Below are 23,164 nucleotides of genomic sequence, written 5' to 3'. Positions count from 1 at the left end.
ATACTTGCAGCATCTCACTTTGGGGGTGAGGACTGGGAATGTGGGTTGGGCTGAACAATCCTCAGGGGAGACAGAGCATACAGGGTCGGTGATGATGGTTCTTGTATCTGTTCTGGACATTTCAAGTCTAATTGATCCTTACCCCATGTGGACACTTCATTACTCAAAACCAAAAAGATGTGAGGAATCCTGAAAAGCCCGAAAGATCTAGTGTCTTGAGGTGTCCCCATGTTTTAGTCTGCCGTGCCACTGCTCACTGCAGCCCCCAGGTCTTCTAAGCTCTGTCCATCCAGGAACCAGGTGCCATCTTGGACAGCAGCTTTGCCTTCCAGCAGATCAGCTGCTCAGCGGCGGATGTTAAGTTTACTCCGATTAGACTGGTCAGTATCTTAAGGGAGTATGTAGGAGACAACACCTCCCTATCCCCAAACCACCCTCTCCTCTTTAATGAGCTGGGATATCTTCCAGTTAGTATGAGCAGAGAGAACAGGAGCCAGTGAGACTGGGGCCTCTCTCTCCTTCTGACTTCTTTACTGAACTCAGTCCAACCATCCCTCAACTACTTAACATCCCCGTTGCTGACAGGTTTTTGCAAGATGACCGGCTTCTTGGTCTCCATTCTGAGTGTCCAGTGTCCTTGGATTTGCAGCTAGGGCGCATTTCTTTTGCAATGCCCACGCCTAGAGGTCTCTGCTCTTGTTCAGCTGTGCATGGAGAAGAGGTAGAAAAATGGGAGAAAGTGAGTGGGAGCTTGTCGGGGTTTCTAGGAGGGTTGGAGCAGGAGTGTGCCTTTTAATGAACCCGATGAATCGTGTGTATGTGTGAGAGAGGGAGAGACAAGCATTGTTGAGATCACGTGGTGTATGGACCTGTTGACACAACCGGTCTCAGTTCTGGCTGGAGGCCCTGGACGTGGGCTCATGGCTAATTGTGGGCTGCGTGGAATTGTGGGCATGCCAGTGTCTTAGCTCAGTTTTCCTGGGACACAGATGCTATGACTGAGGTTTGCATGACTGGGATTAATTGGGAATCTTGTGATCACACCTGTGGAGGAAGGAAGGCTGTAGGATTGGGAAGAATGTTATCCTGCAGTGTGTTAGAAGCAAGGCCTGAGCTGAGCCCACAGGGAGGTCTGGGTGCAGGAGGATGGGCACAGTGGTCTCAGAAGGGGGGCGTGATCCAGGAGGTGCCCCACAGCACCCCCTCCACACAGTGGATTTTTTGTGGTCTTTAGGGAAGGTGAGAATTAAGTATGCAACCCATAGAATAACTCAATAAAACCGCAGAGATCATTTCGTGGGTTACCTTTGGTATTTTCTGTTATTTTGAGTTGCTTATGGAGAAAGTTTCAGATGCATTTGTAAGGTAAAAAACAAAAACAAAAACAGAGCTTGGAGTGTTTCTGTGGAAGATATTGAGGTTGCATTGAAATATGTGCATCAGCCTACACATCTGTCTTTTATTATTAGAGTTTGGAGATAACAGTTTGGGGACTGGCTGGGGTCACTGACTAAAATGAAGATGCCTTGAGTCTGGTCGGTGTTTGGCTGTCTTCTTGAGTATTATTCCATCATAAGTGCAGGAGTTGTTAAGACTTTGAACTTTCTGGGGTTTGCATAGCAGGGTCGATTATTACTAGGTGTCTGGGGAGTGTGTTGGAACAGATGGAGGTTTGAAAGTTTCAGCCTTGAAGGGAATTGATTGGCCCTGGGCGTTGATGGCAGAAGGATTCTGTCAGGGTGGGGCCTTCAAATTGCCTGATGTCGGGAAGGAGTGTTCCTAGAATCCAGAGACCTCAACTCTACAGCAGCTTATACTACAAAGGCTTGTTCTGGACGTTCAGTGCGGAGGTTCCCCAATGATTAAAAACAGAACATACATAGGATCTCACATTCTCACTCCTGATTCTATTTCCAAAGGAAGAAAAATCAGAATTTTTAAAAATGGTTATGTATTTGGCTTTGCCTGCGTCCTGCAGAGTCTTTAGTTTCGGTGCACGGACTCTCTAGTTGTGGTGCTCGGGCTTAGTTGCTCCACCGCATGTGGGATCTCAGTACCCCCACCAGCGTTTAAACCCACATCCCCTGTGTAGCTTGGCAGGTTCTTAACTACTGGGCAACCGGGGAAGTCCTGTGCAAAACCAGTGTTATGAAGGAGTTACCTGCTCTCTCATAACCAATACTGCATGATTTACAACAGCCATTTGTTAGAGAAACAACCTGAATGTCTGTTGTAGTCAAACTGGATAATGAAAACATGTTGTGTGTATGACACAGTCTGTGTCCTGGGGCCCTTTACTGCACTGCTTGCACCTGGACGAACCCTTTGACAACAGACCACAACGAAAGTGTAACAAAACGAAGAAACCATAACCACACTCCTGTGGGGTCAGCAATTCTGAACAATAAGGAGGAAAAGGGCCAAAACCAACTGTGATCTGAGTCTCCAGAAGCAAAAGAGGTCACTGCCTGTTACCCCTGCCCACAGCACTACCAGAGGATATGGGGGACAGATCACCTCAGCTTCTGACCTTAACCACCAATGCACACCTACCTGCACCCTCACTTAAGGGACCAGCTTGCCCCCTTTTGGGGAGGAGCAAGGACACTCACTTCTTGTTCTCACTTCCCCTTACTGCAGCAGGAGTCCCAGTAAAGCCTTCCCTGAATTTCTCCTCTGATGTCTTATCTATTTGTATTGATTAAAGAGCCCAATCATCCAGGTTGGTAACCTGTAAGTGCAAGTAAGTGTAACTTAGTCATTCAGTTGTGTCTGACTCTTGCAGCCCCATGGAGTGGAGCCTGCGAGGCTCCTCTCCATAGGATTCTCCAGGCAGGGATACTGGAGTGAGCTGCCATTCTCTTCTCCAGGGCATGTTCCCAACCGAGGGATCGAACCCGGCTCTCCAACACTGACAGTGGATTCTTTACCGTTTGAGCTACCAGAGAAGTCCTGGGTGGTAGCATACACTCAGAGAAACACAAACACGTATATAATGACATGCACCCATAAAAATGGCGATTTTTGTCACTTGGGACCACTTGGATGAATGTAGAGAATATTATGCTAAGTGAATTAAGGCAGGTAGGAAAAGACTGATTGTATGTGCTCGCTTATATGTGGAATGTAAAAATCTGAAACCACTAGTAGCAGACAGTGGGATGGTGGTTATCTGGGGCTGGGAGGTGGGGAAGATGGGGAGATGTTGGTCAAAAGGTAGAGACTTTGAGTTGTGAAATGAGTGCATCCTGGGGAGGTGCGTGCAGCACGCTGACTGTGGTTAATCCTGTTCTGTTACTGCCTGCTGGGAATGTGTCAGGAGGGTAGTCACGAGTGTTGTCACCACACATGGAACATGGGGATTTGGAGGTGATGGACGTGTTGCTTCGTGGATTGTGATAAATATTTCACAGTGTAGACGTGTGTCACATGGTCACATCGTGCATGGTATGTATACACATCCCTTTTTGTTAGTCCATTCTATGTCAGTAAGACTGGAAAAGAAGAAAGTGGGAGGTAGGCTGGACTTGACCCCTTGAGTGATGTTCAAACCAGGCTTCACATGAGATCATGAGGCATTTTGCCCGGGCATGTTTTGTACCCCTCCCCCAACAGACACACTCTTCAGGTTGTTGTGTGGGGCCTCGCCCCAGGAATGTGCACAGGCCACAGATGATTCTGATCTGGACCCTGCATTGAGCACCAGGGCTCTTAGTCTCTACTTCTGAGACTGAGATCAAGCCCTGGGAGAGGGAAGGGCACTCTGCTCTGAGTGGGGCTGGACCAGGGCCTGCTGTGTGACCTGAAGGGCATCGTGGGGTAAGCGGAGGTGCCCCCTGCTGCTGTGTACATGAGGCCTCACCAGGAGGGGAGTGTGATCCGAGAGAAAGTGTGGAAAAGTCCCGTGTTGGACTCTGTATGGGAGTTGAGTGTCGTGAGTCCCTCCTGAGACTGTGGGCACAAAGGACTGTCTATTCCACGTGGTGAGGGCATCCCTGTATGTGTGGTTGGAGCTCAGGAAGGGGGTCTGTTGACCCTAAGCATTAAACAGCATGTTTTCCACTTTTCGTAATAGACCTCTAAAGACTCGTGTTACATGAGGAAGAAGCCCAGAAGAGGAGGAAAGTGAAAGAAAACGTGTCAGGAATGGCTCTTTCTCAGGTAAGGTCATATTCTCAGTGGATTCTCAGTCTGTCCTGCCTGAAATACCCATCTTTGGACTCGCTAATCGTGTCTGACTCTGGAGTATCCTGTCTCACTCCTGTACATGCACACTCGCCTGGGGCCTTCCCTCAGGGCCTGTCGTCTCCACTTAGATCCCATCTCCCCATGACCTGGTGACCTGGCCTTTATGAGGAGTCTCCCCTGGGCACCGTCCTGGGCAGGGCTTCTCACCCACAGGTTGGAGACGGGGTCTCAGTGCTGTTGGACAGCAGGGATTGCTTAGGGCCCATCTGGATGTGCTATCTGCTTTCTGTCAACCTGGATAAAGGAGCTGGACATAGACGTGAGGTATTAACATGCACAGTACATGCCAAAATTTGGAAAAGAGACCAATGAGGGGGAATCAGTCCTGACTTTTTATAGTACATTTAAAACTAAATGAGGACTCCTTGAAAATCCTGAGTATTTGGGAGTGAAATGGAAAGTTCAGAAAGAGATGTCAGTGCTAGGCAGTGTTTCATTATACCATCTAATTTAAACTATGAAATATAGTTTGTGAATTATTTATTCTTCCTTTTTGGCCACATGATGCATCTCGCAAGGTCTTAGTTCCCTGAGGAGGCATTGAACCTGAAAATCTGTGGTGGAAGTACGAGATCTTAAACCCTGGACTGACAGGGAATTCCCCCAACTTTCCTAATCTTGATGGAATATTTGGTCATGGAATGAAAAGATAAACTTTGGATTCTGTTAATAACTACATACCTAACATTAGTCAGGAAGCAACAGTTAGAACTGGACATGGAACAACAGACTGGTTCCAAATAGGAAAAGGAGTACGTCAAGGCTGTATGTTGTTACCCTGCTTATTTGAGTTATATGCAGAGTACGTCATGAGAAACGCTGGGCTGGAAGAAGCACAAGCTGGAATCAAGATTGCCGGGAGAAATATCAATAACCTCAGATATGCAGATGACACCACCCTTATGGCAGAAAGTGAAGAGGAACTAAAGAGCCTCTTGATGAAAGTGAAAGAAGAGAGTGAAAAAGTTCGCTTAAAGCTCAACATTCAGAAAACTAAGATCATGGCATCCAGTCCCATCACTTCATGAAAAATAGATGGGGAAACAGTGGAAACAGTGTCAGGCTTTATTTTTCTGGGCTCCAAAATCACTGCAGATGGTGATTGCAGCCATGAAATTAAAAGATGCTTACTCCTTGGAAGGAAAGTTATGACCAACCTTGACACCATATTAAAAAGCAGAGACATTACTTTGCCAACAAAGGTTCGTCTAGTCAAGGCTATGGTTTTTCCAGTGGTCATGTATGGATGTGAGAGTTGGACTGTGAAGAAGGCTGAGTGCCGAAGAATTGATGCTTTTGAACTGTGGTGTTGGAGAAGCCTCTTGAGAGTCCCTTGAACTGCAAGGAGATCCAACCAGTCCATCCTAAAGGAAATCAGTCCTGAGTGTTCATTGGAAGGACTGATGTTGAAGCTGAAACTCCAATACTTTGACCACCTGATGGGAAGAGCTGACTCATTTGAAAAGACCCTGATGCTGGGAAAGATTGGGGGCAGGAGGAGAAGGGGACAACAGGGGATGAGATGGTTGGATGGCATCACCCACTCAATGGACATGGGTTTGGGTGGACTCCGGGAGTTGATGATCGACAGGGAGGCCTGGCATGCTGCAGTTCATGGGGTCGCAAAGAGTCAGACATGACTAAGCGACTGAAGTGAACCTTACATTAAGAATAAGATCATATTACTCTATTTAAATTTATTTTTTTGCTGTACTGGCTCTTCATTGCTTCAGTGGCTTTTATCTAGTTCTGGCGAATGGTGGCCACTCTCTAGTTGCAATGTGCGGACTTCTCATTGTGGTGGCTTCTCTCATCTTACAGCACAGGCTCTAGAGCCCACTGGCTTCAGTAGTTTCACCTGCTGGGCTCTAGAGCTCTGGCTCAGAAATTGAGGCTCATGGGCTTAGTTGCTCCTTGGCATGTGGGATCTTACCGGATCAGGGATCAAACCTGTGTCTCTTGGATTGGCCAGTGAATTCTTTACCACTGAGCCACCAGGGAAGCCCTCATATTATTTGTAAATACAGGTATTTTTATACTAAGTAGAATAAATCGACGGTATATTATTTTCTGATTGTATTTTCATTTTTTTGAGGTACTATAAGATAATGTTTAGGAGTTCCCTGGTAGTACAGTGGATAAGAATGTACCTGCCAATGTACGGTGCATGGGTCCCATCCCAGGTCCAGGAAGATGCCTCAGAGCAAGTACGCCCATGTACCACAACTACTGAGCATGAGCTCTGGAGCCTGGCGGCCATAAGTAATGAAACCCACATACTCAGGAGCCTGTGCTCCAAAACAAGAGAAGCCACTGCAATGAGAAGCCTGTACACTGCAGCTGCAAATACAGAAAGCCTGCTTACAGCAACAAAGACCCAGAAAAACCAAAATAAAGAACTTTAAAATACATTAAATGAAGACAAATTACTGAAGTATAAATTGATGCATTTTTAATGTCCCAAAGATGCTGAAATACACATGAATAAAAGAAAACGGGAGTATCATCCCAGAATGTGTCCAAAGGCATCTCATTGGTGTAGGAAATGGCCACCCACTCTAGAATTCTTGCCTGAAAGTCCCATGAACAGAGGAGCATGGTGGGCTACCATGAGGTCGCAAAGATCTGACACGACTTGGAGAAGGAAATGGCAACCCACTCCAGTGTTCTTGCCTGGAGAATCCCAGGGATGGAGGAGCCTGGTGGGCTGCCGTCTGTGGGGTCGCACAGAGTTGGACACAACTGAAGCGACTTAGCATCAGCAGCAGCATGACCCATTAAAAGAGACATACACACACGAAGAAAGGAAAATTTGTACTTTGTACCAATAGGAAAATGAACCAATAATAAAGTTTTCAGACTAGGGAAATGATGTTAAACAAGAAACAAATTTGAGTTCAAAATGAGTCGTAAAGCAGTGGAGACAACTCGCAACATCAGCAACACATCTGGCGCAGGAAGTGCTAACCAATGTACAGTGCAGTGGTGGTTCCAGACGTCTTGCAAAGGAAATGCGAGCCTTGAAGCTGAGCGTAGTGACTGGCCGTTGGAAGCTGACAATTACCAATTGAGAGCCGTCATCGAAGTTGATCCTCTTACAACTACAGGAGAAGTTGCTGAAGAACTCAACGCTGACCATTCTACAGTCATTCAGCATTTGAAGCAAATTGGAAAGGTGAAAAAGCTTGATAAGTGGATGCCTCATTGCATATAAAAAAATTGTCGTTTTGAAGTGTCACCTTTTATTCTACCCAACAACAGTGAAACATTTATTGATTAGATTGTGATGTGAGATGAACAGTGGATTTTATATAACAACCAGTGATGACCAGCTCAGTGGCTGGACCAAGAAGCAGCTCCAAAGCACCTTCCAAAGCCAAACTTGTACCAAAAAAAAAAAAAAAAAAAGGTCCTTTGTCACCGTTTGGTGGTCTGCTGCCAGTCTGACCGCAGCTTTCTGAATCCTAGCAGAAGCATTACATCTGAGAAGCATGCTCGGCAAATCAGATGCACTGAAAACTGCAGCACTTGCAGCCAGCATTGGTGAGCAGAGCGGGCCCCATTCTTCTCCACACCACCACCCAACGGCACCACCTCACATCCAGCTTTTCACAAGTTGGACGAATTGGGCTATGAAGTTATGCCTCATCCACCACATTCACCTGACCTCTTGCCAACCACCCACCACTTCAAGGATCTCGAAGCTGTTTGCAGGGAAAATGCTTTCATAACCAGCAGGATGCAGAAAACGCTTTCCAAGAGTTCGTTGAATCCTGAAGCACGGATTTTTATGCTATGGGAATAAACAAACATTTCTCATTGGCAAAAAATGTGTTGACTGTAATGGTTCCTATTTTGATTAATAAAGATGTATTTTAGCTTGGAAAAAAAAAAAAAGATCTGACACGACTAAGGGACTAAGGAGCAGCAACCTTCTTACACAGCAGAATGAGCTCTGAAAAGCAAATCTAAACCTCTGATTTACCTCTTGAAGATTCTTCAGTAACTTTCAGTTACTTTTGGAATAAAGTCCTAAATCCAAAGACCTTGTAGAAAGCAGCCTCTACCTGGCATCACCCCTCTTTGTTCCCTGTGTCCCAGTTAGACTGGCTGGCTTCCTGTTCACTAAATATCTTCGTGCCTCAGAGCCGGCATTCAGGCTGTTCTCTCTGCTTGCAATTCTTCCATTTCCCACCTTGCCAATGCTAAGTGTTTCCTCCTCACGGAGACCTTGTCTGATTTGTCGATGTATGTCAAGACTTTCCAATAAATCTTCTCTTAGCACCAGGCCTGTTTCAGAGCACATGTTGCAATAATAATGTTAAAATTATGGATGTAATTGGGTGGCTGGCTGCTAGACCGTAAGCTCCATTATGTTCACTGCTGTGTTCCCAGTTTGGGGCCCACGTTGACACTCAGTGTATTTGGATTGAAAGAAAAAATAAAGACAGGTCTTCCTTGTTTCAACCAGTTGTGTGTTTACATTTGCATGTGTGAGAGCATGAATCTGTAATTCCATGGATTTATTACAGAACATCATCTCATAAACATGTTTTATGCTTTGTAGCAGTTGAAATTGTATCTTAAGTGTTTTCCATTTCCTTAAGTTTTTTCTTCCTCATCACATGAATGATAGAAATAGTAAGATTATTGACATTGTGTGGTTGGTTCGAAGAGGGGGTGACCCTATACAGTGACCATTTATCCTATAGTTGTGTTCAACTCTTTGTGACCCAATGGGCCATAGCCCTTCAGGCTCCTCTGTCCCAGGAATAATCTCCAGGCAAGAATACAGGAGTGGGTTGCCATGCCCTTCTCCAGGGGGATCTTCCCCACGCGGATATCAACACTATGTCATCTGCATTGCAGGCAGATTCTTTACTGCTGAACCTCCGCAGAAGACCAGATACATATGTATTATACTATATATTATAGTGTTCCCTGTGCATTCAGAGGGAGGTAGATAGCAAATTAATTTGTGAAACTTTTCTGTCCATCTATCATGTCCATCATTTCTTGGCTGACAAAAGATCTGGGGTTCTTCACCTCCATTGCACATCAACTTTCTTGAAGTTATTTCAGGTATTCTCAGAGAATTCTTTGTGGATACACTTTCCTGCTCTGTTACTTAACTCGTTGATTCCTTAGGTTCAGTTGTCAGTCCTAACCACCTGATCTCAGATGCTGTTGCCTCATTTCTTAACTGTTTGATCTGAGCGATTTCTTAGAATGTTGACAAGAGTTTTCTCCCCAGTCAAATGGACACAGATCTTTCTCTAACGTGCTGTTATGTTGCTTCTAAGTTTGTCTGTGTAAAGTCTTAGAGTAATGCTTAGTGTGTCAGAAGTGTTGAACACCTGTCATCAGTGTGATGATGTCATCATCACCACAATGTGTGTTCTTTTAACACCGATGTGGACTTTGTTGTTTGAAGACACCAGTCTTTGCTGTAAGTCATCTAGATAGTGAATGTCACTTAGTTTGTAGAGTGTAACACTTCTGCATAGACAACTCACTGATTGAATTTATTTGTATATTCTTCATGTATTCTCCACAGAAGTGACAAATTCATGTTGATTGGAAGATGTCATAGTCTTATGAAACAACAGGAAATTAGAGACTGACAGTTTGTTCCAAATAGCTTTTAATGGATCTGTCATAATATTACATTACCTGAATTGATCCTTATCTCTCTAACCTCTTCTCATTTCGTGTGAAAATAAAAATCCTCCTCAGTGCCTGTTAGTGAAATGTGCTTTCATTTCAGACACAGTTGACCATTGAGGATGTGGACATCAAGTTCACTCCAGAGGAGTGGGAATGCCTGGACCCTGCTCAGAGGGCCTTGTACCAGGATGTGATGGTGGAGACCTACAGGAACCTGCTGTCTGTGGGTGAGGATGACTTCCCTGTGAAGTTGGAATCTGGTTTGGGGTTATCTCTGCATTTTCCCTCTGTGTTTCTTGGCAGCCCCTGTTTTGCTTGACTGAGTTTACAGCCTTGTTGATTCAGAGATAAAAAAGCTTCATGATTGGCATCAGGACTATAAGCTTGTCCTTTCTTCAGGTGCTCTGCCCAGTGTGTGATACACAAGTTTCTCTATAGCTTGAGTATTTTTAAAGCTGATTTCCAACTTTAAAATATCCAATTCCCTGTTTTCTACACCTGTGTTCTTGGTTCAGTAGTTCTTGGAAAGGATCTATACATGCATGTCTGTGTGCTCAGTTGCTACAATCGTGCCTGACTCTTTGCAACCCAGTGGACCATAGCCCTCCAGGCTCCTCTATCCATGAGATTCTCCCGGCCAGAGTACTAGAGTGGGTTCCCATGCCCTCGTCCAGGGGGATCTTCCCCATGCAGGGGTTGAACCCGCATCTCCTGTGTGGCAGGTGGATACTTTACCTTTGAACCACCGGGGAAGCCCAGGTATCCGCATATTATACTGTGTATTATACTGTTTCTTGTGCATTCAGTAGGATGCAGATAGTAAATTGTGAATATTTTTCATTCCGTCTATAATTTAAATCACTTCTTGGCTGACAGAAGAGGTGGGATTCTACACTTGGCAAAGCAGGACGCACAAGGTCTAGGTCCTCACTAAAGCAGGCCTCTGAGCTTGCTTCTAACCTGGCTGGACAGTGCCATGACTCTAAGTGCCCTGACTGCCTGCTGTGAGTGCAAGGCTTACAGCACGAGGGATAAGATAAGGGACAAATCTTGAGATTGTCGAGCCCTTGGAGGTGCCCTGGCCTACTCATCCCCAGGCTTAGCAACGTTATAGGTTTTGTAAGACAAACAAAGAGCATTAACAAAAAGCAGAAGTGCTATTTGCTCACAGATTGCTGATGATAACAGTTAGCATCCTGGGAATATAAACGGAAACCCCAAACTGCAATCTTTTAGTCTCACCCATGACCCTAACATGCTGCCTGGGACCTTTTCCCCACTGGGTCTTCCGATGGGCTGTGTCCCGGGACTTCCCAGCACTGTTTGAATCTGGATGTTGGTCAGAACCCAATTTGGTGATGTATTTTCTGCTGTTTCTGCTTATCTTTTCTTTTAATGTTAGCATATTGAAAGTCAGCTTGATAATTCTTTAAGTATTTGTATTATTTATTTCTACAGAACGAGTGGCTTATTTTGTTAACAAATCTTTGAACCTGAGACGAAAGTGACAACTTCTGGCAAAACTTTAATTGGCCCTGTGAGCAGTATTTGTGAGACAAAAATGCCACTCTGTAAGAAGAAAGAGGTTAAGGTTGAAGTTTTTATTTCCTAATGGGATGATTCACCTTTCTACTAGTTAGCTAATACATGGGACATCTTCACTGGATGGTGTGAGAATTGGAACCTTAAATTAAAGAGGGCTGTACCCTTAGAAGTTACTGAATATTTGTGACTCTTGCCCGTTGAGAAAGGATAAGAATGCCATGCCGGATGAGAGGCTGGATCCTCCTCTCTCCTATCATGAGGTACATAAATTGAAAGGGAAAGTCGCTCAGTCATGTCGGACTCCTTGCGACCCCATGGACTATAGAGTCCATGGAATTTTCCAGGCCAGAATACTGGAGTGGGTAGCCTTTGCTTTCTCCAGGGGATCGTCCCAACCCAGGGATCGAACCCAGGTCTTCCACATTGCATGGGGATTCTTTACCAGCTGTGCCACCAGGGAAGTACATGAGGTACATAAAGCAAGCTTAAAATTGTCTGGAGAGAAGTTATAACTGGAAACAGAATTATGTGATTAGTGAGGACGATTGTGGATATTACAATATCAAATTATGTATTAGCTGATCAGCTCCTCACTTTATAAGTTGGCTCTCTCTTGAGCTGGCCCACATCTCTAACAGTGTTCCCTACTGCCTTTTCTGTCTCCGTTATCTTTGTTCTGTTGTGGCCTTTCACCCCTCCTACCCCTCTGTCTCTCTCTCTATCAGCTAGTCCCCTTCTAACTTCCCCTGTCTCTCAGTGGGGAGGGGGTGCCCAGTTTCCCCCAATCCTGCCCCAACTCTAGCAAGTTTCTTTACCCCTTCAGATTTTTCTGATCAAGTGAAGGCCCACATCTCTCCAGATGGACAATCTATGATTTTTATCATCCATTTGCCCCAGTTCAGTTCAGTTCAGTCACTCAGTCGTGTCCGACTCTTTGTGACCCCATGAATTGCAGCACACCAGGCCTCCCAGTCTATCACCATCCTGGAGTTCACTCAGACTCACGTCCATCGAGTCAGTGATGCCATCCAGCCATCTCATCCTCTGTCATCCCCTTCTCCTCCTGCCCCCAATCCCTCCCAGCATCAGAGTCTTTTCCAATGAGTCAATTCTTCGCATGAGGTGGCCAAAGTACTGGAGTTTCAGCTTTAGCATCACTCCTTCCAAAGAAATCCCAGGGCTGATCTCCTTCAGAATGGACTGATTGGATCTCCTTGCAGTCTAAGGGACTCTCAAGAGTCTTCTCCAACACCACAGTTCAAAAGCATCTGCCCCGTTTAATCACAGTCAATTTGAGCACTGTTTGCTCTGTATTTTAGATATAAAACTGTGACTATTGAAAGGGAAGATAAGTTTTTTGACACAGGGATTGCTGTAATATTCTTTAGATTCTGGAGAAAACTGGTTAAAATGATTTTTCCTTTATTTTTTTGAAAGTACAAAACCATTTCTTTCTGCATATGGAATAAAAACAGCTAGCTTCTTAAAAGCCCTGCCTACAGAAAAGCTTGAAGTTAACCTTTACCAGGGATCCCAGATGACTCTAGTGGTAAAGAAGCTGCCTGCCAGTGTGGGAGACGCAGGAGATGTGGCTTCAGTTGCTGGCTTGGCACGATCCCCTGGGAGAGGGAATGATACCAACTTCAGAAGAGTCAGAGAGACATTTTAAATCTGTCTGATTTATGCATGTCTCAGTGTGTGTCTTTGATTTTGGATAATATTGCTGAGGTTTATTTGTAAATAAGCTCTTACTTAATTGGCTTTAAAAGAAAGGAAGCACTTGGGCTTTGCTGGTGTCTCAATGGTAAAGAATCTGCCTGCCAGTGCAGAAGACGGGTTTGATCCCTGGTCCAGGGAGACTCCACATGCTGCAGAGTAGCTAAGCCCATGCACCACCACTACTGAAGCCCACGTGCTCTAGAGCTCATGGTCCACAAGAGAAGTAGCTACAATGAGAAGCTCATTCACCACAACTAGAGGGTAGTCCCCACTTGACACAAGAGAAAGCCAGAGCAGTGATGATGACCCAGTGAAGTCAATAATAATAAATTAATTAAAAAAAAATTAAGTGTGTACAAATCAATTATAAGAGATATTAACCTAAATGAATTTCAGGTTCACATGACTTGGGAAATATTCAACGTTAAAAATCTAGTATTAATGTTTGCTTATCTAATTAAGACATGTCTTGAATCATGCACATTGTGTAATACTTCTATTGTATTGCACTCAGATTTAGGACTATTGATGAATATATTTGGTGCTACCCTGAGATGCTGTCTATAAGACAGCAAATGTTTTTAGAAGTGATCACTGGTATTTATGCTCACCAATCTAGAAAATGCTAATAGAAAGCTCAGTTCATGGTTGCTTAAGGAAAGTAAGATGTGTGTTTTCAGTAAAGGTGTGAGAAATGAAATTGAGTTTGGATGCTCATAGCAATGAGTGGAAGCGAGTGGAAGCTGGAAGCAAGGTCTTTGTTTCCCAGACCAAGAGTCTTGACCATTGGACCACAGCAGCCAACAGATAGGGCTAAGGTCCGTAGTCTTGCCTGCCTAGTCAAGAAAGAATTCAGATGAATAGGCACAAGGTAAAGAGTAAAGGAAAATGTTTATTGAAAGGAAAAGTACATGCAGAAAGGCACATGGGCTAGCTCAGAGAGAGAGCCCACCTTTGGTAAGTGTCTATTCTTTTTAAAGGTACAGTTTTCCAGGTCTTTGTCTCCCCTCGGGCCAGTCACCTTCCTTTGTCTCCTCTGGTTAATTTGTCTCAGGCCCCTCCCCTGGGGTGTGAATGCACACCCTAACCAAGCTGTATCTCGAAGTGAAGGCTTCTGGGAGAAGTAAGACTCCTTATGGCCTGAATTTTCCTCTGATTTGATCTCAAGCAACCTTTCTGCACATGTGTAGTGTCTCAGTTAATAGACAGGTTTTTTTCCTTTCTTTGTCCTTGGCATGATTATTCCCTTGAAGTAAGAGACAAAGACTGGCTATTTACCATGTATTTGTTGGCTATAGATTCCTCAACTGGAGCCCAGCTATCTCTTATCTCAGGGAATGCAGAGAGAAGGGTGACATATTGTAGATATCCATTGTGGAGCCCATCTGTCTCCTATGTGAAAATTACATTTTACTAGGGAAAAAAAATTCTGACTTACAGGTGGCTGTTTACAAATGAAAAACGTGATTTAAAAAGAAAAAGGAGAGAGGCTTATGGAAAGTGGGCCCCAAGAAAAGAGGTCCCAAAGAGTAGGTCTTTCTATGATCTGTAGCAGTGTGTCATTTCACTCCTGTCAATGTTGTTGCTTGACTTTGGGGAGCATGTGATGAGGTGTTTCAAAGGGATCTAATTCCTCTCTGTCCCCCTTCTGTGCTGGATACCGTGGGATGTCTACTTTTTGGTCCATGTCCAGCAATGGTAACACCTCCAGAGCTGTAATACCTGGAGCCAGCCTGGTTCTTTTCCTATTTGGTGCACTTGGGAGACCTCATTGGAAGAAGGGAAGAGAATGGCCAATCTTGGATTGCATTTGGTGTCTCAGATCCTACACAGAGCTGCCTTCAACCTGTCTTCCTGTTCAGAACCCTCAGCTATTCCTGTTGTTACTGCTTTTACCACAACCTTCAGGGGTGTGTGTAACAGGAATGTGGTTTGGATCTTCTGTGATTGTAACTCAGGAAGCCTGTAAGGACAGTGGACTCTGAGATCTTCTCTTCGACCCCGTCTTGCATATATGAATCAGGCTCCAGGTTCCTTCTGTCCATGCTCATACTGTACAAAATGACCCGTGCTCATCCACTGAACCACATTTTCAGGACACGACTTGATATGTGGGGGGGGGTGGTACTTGGGAAACCATTTATAGGTGAGATGACTGAATAAGGCTGTTAGTTACACAGATCAGTTCTTGTGACTCACTTGACCTTATGTTTTTAAAGTCCTGAAGTTTGTTGTAACCTTTTGTAATCTGTTCTGCCCAAGTGGGCCCTGGTGGTTAAGAGCATGTATGAATCTGTAGGTCTGGGTTTCAGTCCTGCTTTGCTCATTACTTTCATATGCCACGGAGTTGTGTACATGAACCCTGTGAATCCACCTTTGAAAAATTGAGGTAATTAGTGCTCTTAGGTGTCATAGAATTTTGACTGTTTTACCGAAAGGGCAGAAGTGACTTTTTTTTTTTTATTTTACTGAGCCATGTGGCAGAAACAGTATCAGACTGTATTTTTTGGGGCTTCAAAAATCATTGCAGATGGTAATTGCAGCCAAGAAATTAAAAGACACTTACTCCTTGGAAGGAATGTTATGACCAACCTAGATAGCATATTCAAAAGCAGAGACATTACTTTGCCAACAAGGGTGTGTGTAGTCAGGGCTATGGTTTTTCCTGTGGTCATGTATGGATGTGAAAGTTGGACTGTGAAGAAAGCTGAGCGCCGAAGAATTGATGTTTTTGAACTGTGGTGTTGGAGAAGCCTCTTGAGAGTCCCTTGGACTGCAAGAAGATCCAGCCAGTCTGTTCTAAAGGAGATCAGCCTTGGGATTTCTTTGGAAGGAATGATGCTAAAGCTGAAACTCCAGTACTTTGGCCACCTCATGCAAAGAGTTGACTCATTGGAAAAGACTCTGATGCTGGGAGGGATTGGGGGCAGGAGGAGAAGGGGATGACAGAGGATTAGATGGCTGGATTGCATCACCGACTTGATGCACATGAGTTTGGGTGAACTCCGGGAGTTGGTGATGGACAGGGAGGCCTGGTGTGCTGCAATTCATGGGGTTGCAAAGAGTCGGACACGACTGAGTGACTGAACTGAATGAACTAAACTGTGGCAGGCGGGATCTTCTGTCTGCATTAGGTATGGAATCTGTACCCCCTACAGTGTAAGCGTATAATGCTGTCCACTGGGCCATCAGGAAATTTGCCTCAAATGTTACTTTTGCTTAAAATACGTATTTACTTCCTGTCTCTTTCTTATTGTGACATGTCTCTGTCTACATTACATCTTGTTTATTGTTAGTTTACTTTTCGTTCTGAAGAGTGTCTCTGACTGTATTTAATAAGTTTTCAAATAATATTGCTTCTTTATCGCAGATTCTTTACCTCTCAGCATAAGAAACACCCCAAAGCTTGTTCCTTTACATGTATCTTGCAGCTGATGAACCGAGAAGTGAAGGATACTGTATAGATAGGCAATTGCTGTAGTGAATGGCTGCTATTTAAGTAGAGAATGTTTCATTTATTAATTCTTTGTCATTTAAAGATGACAGTCTTTATGTTTTACACAGTATAACGGACATGAACTGCTTCTCATAAAATGCTTGAATGTCTATGTACTGATAGGTTTATAAGAGGTATTTATAAATGTGTTTTTATTTATTTATTTTTTTAAATTATTTTAGGGAATTCCCTGACAGTCCAGTGGATAGGATTCAGTACTTTCACTGCAGTGATCCTGGGTTTAATCCATGGTCAGGGAACTAAGATCTCATAAGCCTTGTGATGGGGGTGGAGAGGGGACTATTTCAACAAATTGTTTATTTTCACTATGCAGTATTTGTTGAACAGTTGTCAACTGCCATTTATGTTTTACAGTTTTCGTTAGAATGCTTCCTTTGGATTATTTACCATTACAGTGTAGTGCCTTGTTGATCCTTGCTTGCTCAGTTGCTTAGTCCTGTCTGACTCTTTGTGATGTCATGCACTGTAGCCCACCAATCTCCCCAATCCATGGAATTTTTAATATTTTTTTTATCCTCAATTATGAGACAGAAGTGTGTGTAGTACCAAGTAGAATGAGCTTTGAGATCATGATGGGAAAGATCTTTTTCTTTGAGACGTGACATGGGTTTGCATAAAATGAATGTTTTCTGATTGTGTCTTTGAAACTTGGCTACCCTAAAATTAATTTGTCTATGTAATCACTCTTTTTTTTTTTTTTTTTTTTTTTTAAAGAGTTCTGTTCCTTTAGTGTTCCTTATATTTTTAGTTCATCATTGGGAAGATTCATAGTACTGTTCAGGATGGGTATGACTTTTGGTATAATATCATGTGTTCAACATGAAAGAATTTATTTATGAATTGTTATTAATCAGATACCTGGGGTTCTTTATATCTTGTAGATGTGTCTTGTATAGATATGACCATGAAATTACAAGCAAAAGGAAACAGTGGAAAAGGAGAACTTTTTCAAAGAGTGATGTTTGGAAGAGCCAAAACCCATGAAATTAAAGATTATTTCCTGAGGAATATACAGGAAACTGTGCATGGTTTTGAGAATCTGTGGACAGATGATGAAAGAAGAGACAATGGAATATTTATATCCTATATCAAAAATTTCACTGATGGGAGAGATCATCAGAGTAGAAATGATGCAGGAGATAAGCCTGTTGAAAGGCTCGGATCAAGCTTTCATGATGAATTGCAGATGCTTCAGTCTGAAGGGACAATTTTTGAATGTAGTCAAGTTGTGATGAATATCAACAGTAGCCCCTCAGGTTTGCCAACTCAGAGAACTCGTAGTGTCCACAAAGGCATTTGTCATAAACGTGAGAGTGCTGTTATGCATCCCTCAGAACAGGCCCCAGACCCAGAAGTACACAAGAAAAAATCTTACAAAAGTAATGAGTGTGGCATAACCATTCTTCAGGACTCAGAACACACTAGACATCAAAAAATCCATACAGGAAGAAAACCATATAAAGCTGACATATATGGCAAGGCCTTTAATGAAAATAATAGCCTTGCAGTTCATCGGACAAATCATACTGGAGAGAAACCATATAAATGTGATGTATGTGGCCACAGCTTTAAATGGAACGCAGCCCTTCAAATTCATCTGAGAGTTCATACTGGAGAGAGACCATATAAATGTGATGTATGTGGTCACAGCTTTAAGCACCAGACACACCTTCAAAATCATGGGAGAACTCATACTGGAGAGAAACCGTATAAATGTGATATATGTGGCCGTGGCTATCCTCGAAAGGCACAACTTGGAATTCATCAGAGAGTTCATACTGGAGAGAAGCCATATAAGTGTGATGTGTGTGGAAAGGCCTTTACTCGAAAAGAAAGCCATGCACTTCATCAGATCCTTCATACTGGAGAGAAACCATATAAATGTGATCTCTGTGGACAGGCCTTTACTCGCAAAGAAAGCCACACACTTCATCAGATCCTTCATACTGGAGAGAAACCATATAAATGTGATGTATGTGGCCGTGGCTATACTCGAAGCAGACAACTTGCAATTCATCAGAGAGTTCATACTGGAGAGAAACCATATAAATGTGATGTGTGTGGCCATGGCTATTCTCAACAGTCACAACTTGTAATTCATCAGATAGTTCATACTGGAGAGAATCCTTATAAATGTGATATATGTGGCTGTGGCTTTACTGGAAAGAGACAACTTAGAATTCATCGGAGAATTCATCCTGAAGTGAAATCTTACAAATGTAACAGCTGTGGCAAACTTTTTTTTGCACTGTCATCATTAAATAAACATCAGGAAGTTCAAACAGATGAGAAAACATCCAAATGTAATTTGTGTGGCAAAATGTTCACTTCCAGATGTTACCTTGCAGTTCATCGGAGAAGTCATACTGGAGAGAAACCATATAAATGTGATGTGTGTGGAAAGGCCTTTACTTGGAAACAAAGCCATGCACTTCATCAGATTCTTCATTCTGGAGAGAAACCCTATAAATGTGATGTATGTGGCTGTGGCTATACTCGAAAATCACACCTTGAAATTCATTGTAGAGTTCATACTGGAGAGAAGCCGTATAAATGTGATGTATGTGGAAAGGCCTTTACTCGCAAAGATAGCTGTACACTTCATCAAATCATTCATACTGGAGAGAAGCCATATAAATGTGATATATGTGGACGTGGTTATACTCGAAAGTCACAGCTTGGAATTCATCGGAGAATTCATACAGGAGAGAATTCTTATAAGTGTGCTGTATGTGACCGTGGTTTTACTGAAAAGAGACAACTTGGATCTCATTGGAGAATTCATACTGAAGAGAAACCTTTTAAATGTAACAGCTGTGACAAACGTTTCCTTGCATGGTCGTCCTTAAATACACATCAAGCAGTTCATACAGATGAGAAAGCACATAAATGTACTTTCTGTGGCAAAGTCTTCAGTTCCAGGTGTTATCTTGCAGTTCATCAGAGAACTCATACTGGAGAGAAACCATATAAATGTGATGTATGTGGCCGTGGCTATACTCGAAGCAGACAACTTGCAATTCATCAGAGGGTTCATACTGGAGAGAAACACTATAAATGTGATGTATGTGGCAAGGCCTTTAGAGAAAATGGAAGCCTTACATCGCATCAGAAAATTCATTCTGGAGAGAAACTGCCGGGACCCAGCACGGGAGTCCCCACCCATGACAAGGTCATGTGGGAGAGTTCTGGTGGGCAAGGCGAGCCAGAACTCAAGGGGTGCCCCTCTGGGCCTGCCTGAGTGTCTACCCCAAAACCAGAGTCTGTCTGTTTTACTGCTTCATGACTTTCACCAACTCCTCTGACATTAATGGGTGGCTATCCCCGACCACCTTTTCTCTGAAGGAAATCAACTTAGAGCTCTAGCTAATTAGCCTCCTGGGCATAATAAAAGAGTGTTTCAATCCAAACCCCTCAGACGGCTCTCTAACTTGCCTGACAGGTTTACCTGGACTCCTACAGCTACGCATACGATTGTTTACAGTCTCCCAACTGCCAGAGGCATGGGAAGTTTAAGATATTCAAATAGTATAGAGCCTCTCGGAGAGTTAGAAATTGTTAAAATAAAACTAGTAGATTTCATTGTTGAGCCACTGCTTGCTGCCAAGTTTCCACATCCCCTGTATTGTATTTTTGGAAGTGTATTAATTAATGTAGTTGATATATAGAAAAAATAAGTAGTGGCCTTGGTGTTAACAACTTCAGATCCTTAAGGTAATAAATTCTTTCCTTTGTTGTAAGCCCACTGCACCTTTTCCCTATAGGAACGCAACTTTATCTAACACCTTCGGAGGATGGCGCCAAACTTTAAAATAATTGCTCTTAAAGAAAATAAGTCTTATGGCTGACAAACCTTTATCAGAGTCATAAAATGTTAACAGGCCTTCTGGCCAGAAGATGATGTAAATCACCTAAACCATTTGTATATGATAAGTTTGCAGAAAAGAAAGCCTGGTCTCAATAAGGATCAAAGACTGCTGACTTTGCATGATTTCACACCCCCTATTATCTTCTATGCACAATTTAAGGTATATAAGCTCCCTTTGAAAATAAAGCTATGGGCCTTGTTCAAAGCTTGGTCTCCCTGTGTCGTTCTTTCTCTTTCCTTTTCCTTTTCAGGCTAATCCCCTGGAGTGCTGGGGCTTTCTGCATTCACTTTCCTGCCTGGGCTTCTAAGACCCACTTGAGAAGGTGCCTAAGGTGGGGTACCTTCAGCGATTCGAGAGGGCACCTGCAGCCTATGTGAACACAGCAAGTCCCGTGCTGGGGCTTTATTGGCTTTCTGTGTAAACCAAGGAATATTAGCCTCTTTTCTCTCCTCTATTTTCTTAACTGCAAAATTCTTTCCTTATCTCTTTCTCTATTTCTATCCTTTTTGCCAACACCATCATCCTGAGGGAATCACTGGATCCAACCGGGGCTGGACCCCGGTAAGAAACCATATAAATGTGATGTATGTGGCAAGGGCTTTAGGGTAAATGGAAGCCTTAGAACTCATTGGAAAATTCACACTGGAGAGAAACCATATAAGTGTGACATATGTGGCAAGGCCTTTAGAGTAAAGGGAAGCCTTACATTGCATCGGAAAATTCATACTGGAGAAAAGCCATATAAATGTGATGTATGTGGCAAGGCCTTTAGTGTAAATGGGAGACTTGTATCTCATCGGCATATTCGTACTGGAGAGAAACCATATAAATGTGATCTATGTGGCAAGGCCTTTAGTGTAAATGGCAGCCTTAGAACTCATCAGAAAATTCATATTGGAGAGAAACCATATAAATGTGATGTATGTGGCAAGGCCTTTAGTGTAAATGGAGGCCTTCCATCTCATTGTAAAATTCATACTGAAGAGAAATCATACAAATGTGATGTATGTGGCAAGGCTTTTACAGTAAACGGAAGGCTTACATTTCACCGGAAAATTCATACTGGTTAGAAAGCATAAATGTGTAATGCATGTGGCATGGTCTTTAGTTTCAAATCAGCCCTTGCAGTTCATCAAATCATTCATACTGCAGAGAAACTTTACAAATTAACAATTGTGACAAAGGTTTTAGTGCACAGTCATCAACTCGCCATCAAGCAGTTCATACAGGAGAGAAAGCATAGAAATGTATCTTTGGGTAAAGTCTTCAATTCCAGCTGTTACTTTGCAGTTCATTGGCGAACTCATATTCAAGAGAAACCCTTTTAAGTTAGATGGATGTGGCAAGGCCTTTAGTCAATCTGCGAACCTGGCAGTTCATTGGAGAATTCATACTGGAGAGTAAGCACATGAATGCGTTGTATGTGGCAAGGCCTTTAGTCATATTGGTAAGCTTGCAGTTTATCCAGAATTCATACTGGAGAAAAACCATATAAATGTGTTGTGTGTAGGTGATGCTTTACTTGAAGTGCACAACATGGAATTCATCAGAGAATTAATATTGGAGAGAAAACATAAATATGATCTCAGTGTCGAGGCTTGTAATCTAAACACAAACTTTGTGGTTCATTGGAGAATTCATATTAGAGAGAAACTTTACAATTGAAACAATGGTGACAAGCATTTTAGTGCACAGTCAGCCTTAACTCACCATCAGGTAGTTCATACAGGAGAGAGAGCATAGAAATGTGATGTATGTGGCCAGTGTTTTACTTGAAATGACCATCACAGGAAGTATCAGATAATTCATAGTGGAGAAAACTGTTACAAGTGGAACAATTATGAGAAGCATTTTCATGCAAATATAATGAGTGTGGCAAAGCCTTTAATCTGAGTTCAGGTCTTACAATTCATTAGAGAATTCATACTGTATAGAAAGCGTACAGATGAAATGAATGTGGCAAAGCTTCTAGTTCATGTTCAGCCTTAACTGACCATTCAGCAATTCATACAGGAGAGAAGCCACATAAATGAATCGCCACAAGGAATGACTTTGCAGACCATCTGAGAATCAGTAATGAAGTGAAAACTTACAAATGTAGTGAATGCAGTAAAATATATGAAGTTTTTGGCCTTCAGAAATGTCAGGAGGAAAACTGTGGTAGATATGACAAAGCCTTGATTCTGTATTCAGACCTAACTAATCCTCAGGTAATTCTGAATTGAAATCTTACCCACATAATGCATGTGGTAAGGCTTTTGGAACGTGTTCAATTTTTTACAAAACATGAGAAAATGCCGACTGGCAATAATCCGTACATTCAGAGCACAGTCAATCCCTCCAGTAGAGAAAATCATATTATGTGTGCAGCCAGGATTACAATAAAGGGCTTATCATTCCCATCATCAGAGAATTCATAATGCAAAGAAACCTTCCAAATACGTGTGTGGCAAATCCTTCAGGTGGCATTCAGGTCTAAAAAGACATGAGGTGACCCATACTTGAGAGAACTTACAAATGTAATCAGTGTGGCCAGGCTTTTTGTTTACACCTTAGGCTTCTTGAGAATATTCACACTAGATAAAAACTGTATCAATGT

At 42.9% G+C, this 23,164-nt stretch overlaps 1 protein-coding gene across 12 annotated transcripts in view; it reads left to right on the top strand.

The window, feature by feature from the left end:
* LOC129632531 (zinc finger protein 665-like) overlaps positions 1–20,049 on the top strand; it is a 53,746-nt gene extending 33,697 nt beyond the window's left edge. For 6 of the 12 annotated variants that reach the window (XM_055554239.1, XM_055554234.1, XM_055554243.1 and 3 more), the window contains 3 exons: positions 4,076–4,161; positions 10,016–10,142; positions 17,578–20,049. In XM_055554239.1, coding sequence (XP_055410214.1) covers positions 4,147–4,161; positions 10,016–10,142; positions 17,578–19,937 — 2,502 coding nt within the window. In that variant the 5' untranslated portion in view covers positions 4,076–4,146 and the 3' untranslated portion in view covers positions 19,938–20,049. Of the gene's footprint in view, positions 1–2,870; positions 3,085–3,319; positions 3,448–4,075; positions 4,162–10,015; positions 10,143–17,577 lie in introns of those variants that run through there. The other 6 variants (XM_055554240.1, XM_055554241.1, XM_055554237.1 and 3 more) reach the window with 4 other exon arrangements.
* The last annotated feature ends 3,115 nt before the right edge of the window (positions 20,050–23,164 follow it).

Source organism: Bubalus kerabau, chromosome 17 (genome assembly GCF_029407905.1).
Source record: "Bubalus kerabau isolate K-KA32 ecotype Philippines breed swamp buffalo chromosome 17, PCC_UOA_SB_1v2, whole genome shotgun sequence".
Lineage (NCBI taxonomy): Eukaryota > Metazoa > Chordata > Mammalia > Artiodactyla > Bovidae > Bubalus > Bubalus kerabau.
The sequence above is the reverse complement of the archived record's forward strand: the minus strand, read 5'-3'. Positions and strand labels throughout refer to the sequence as shown.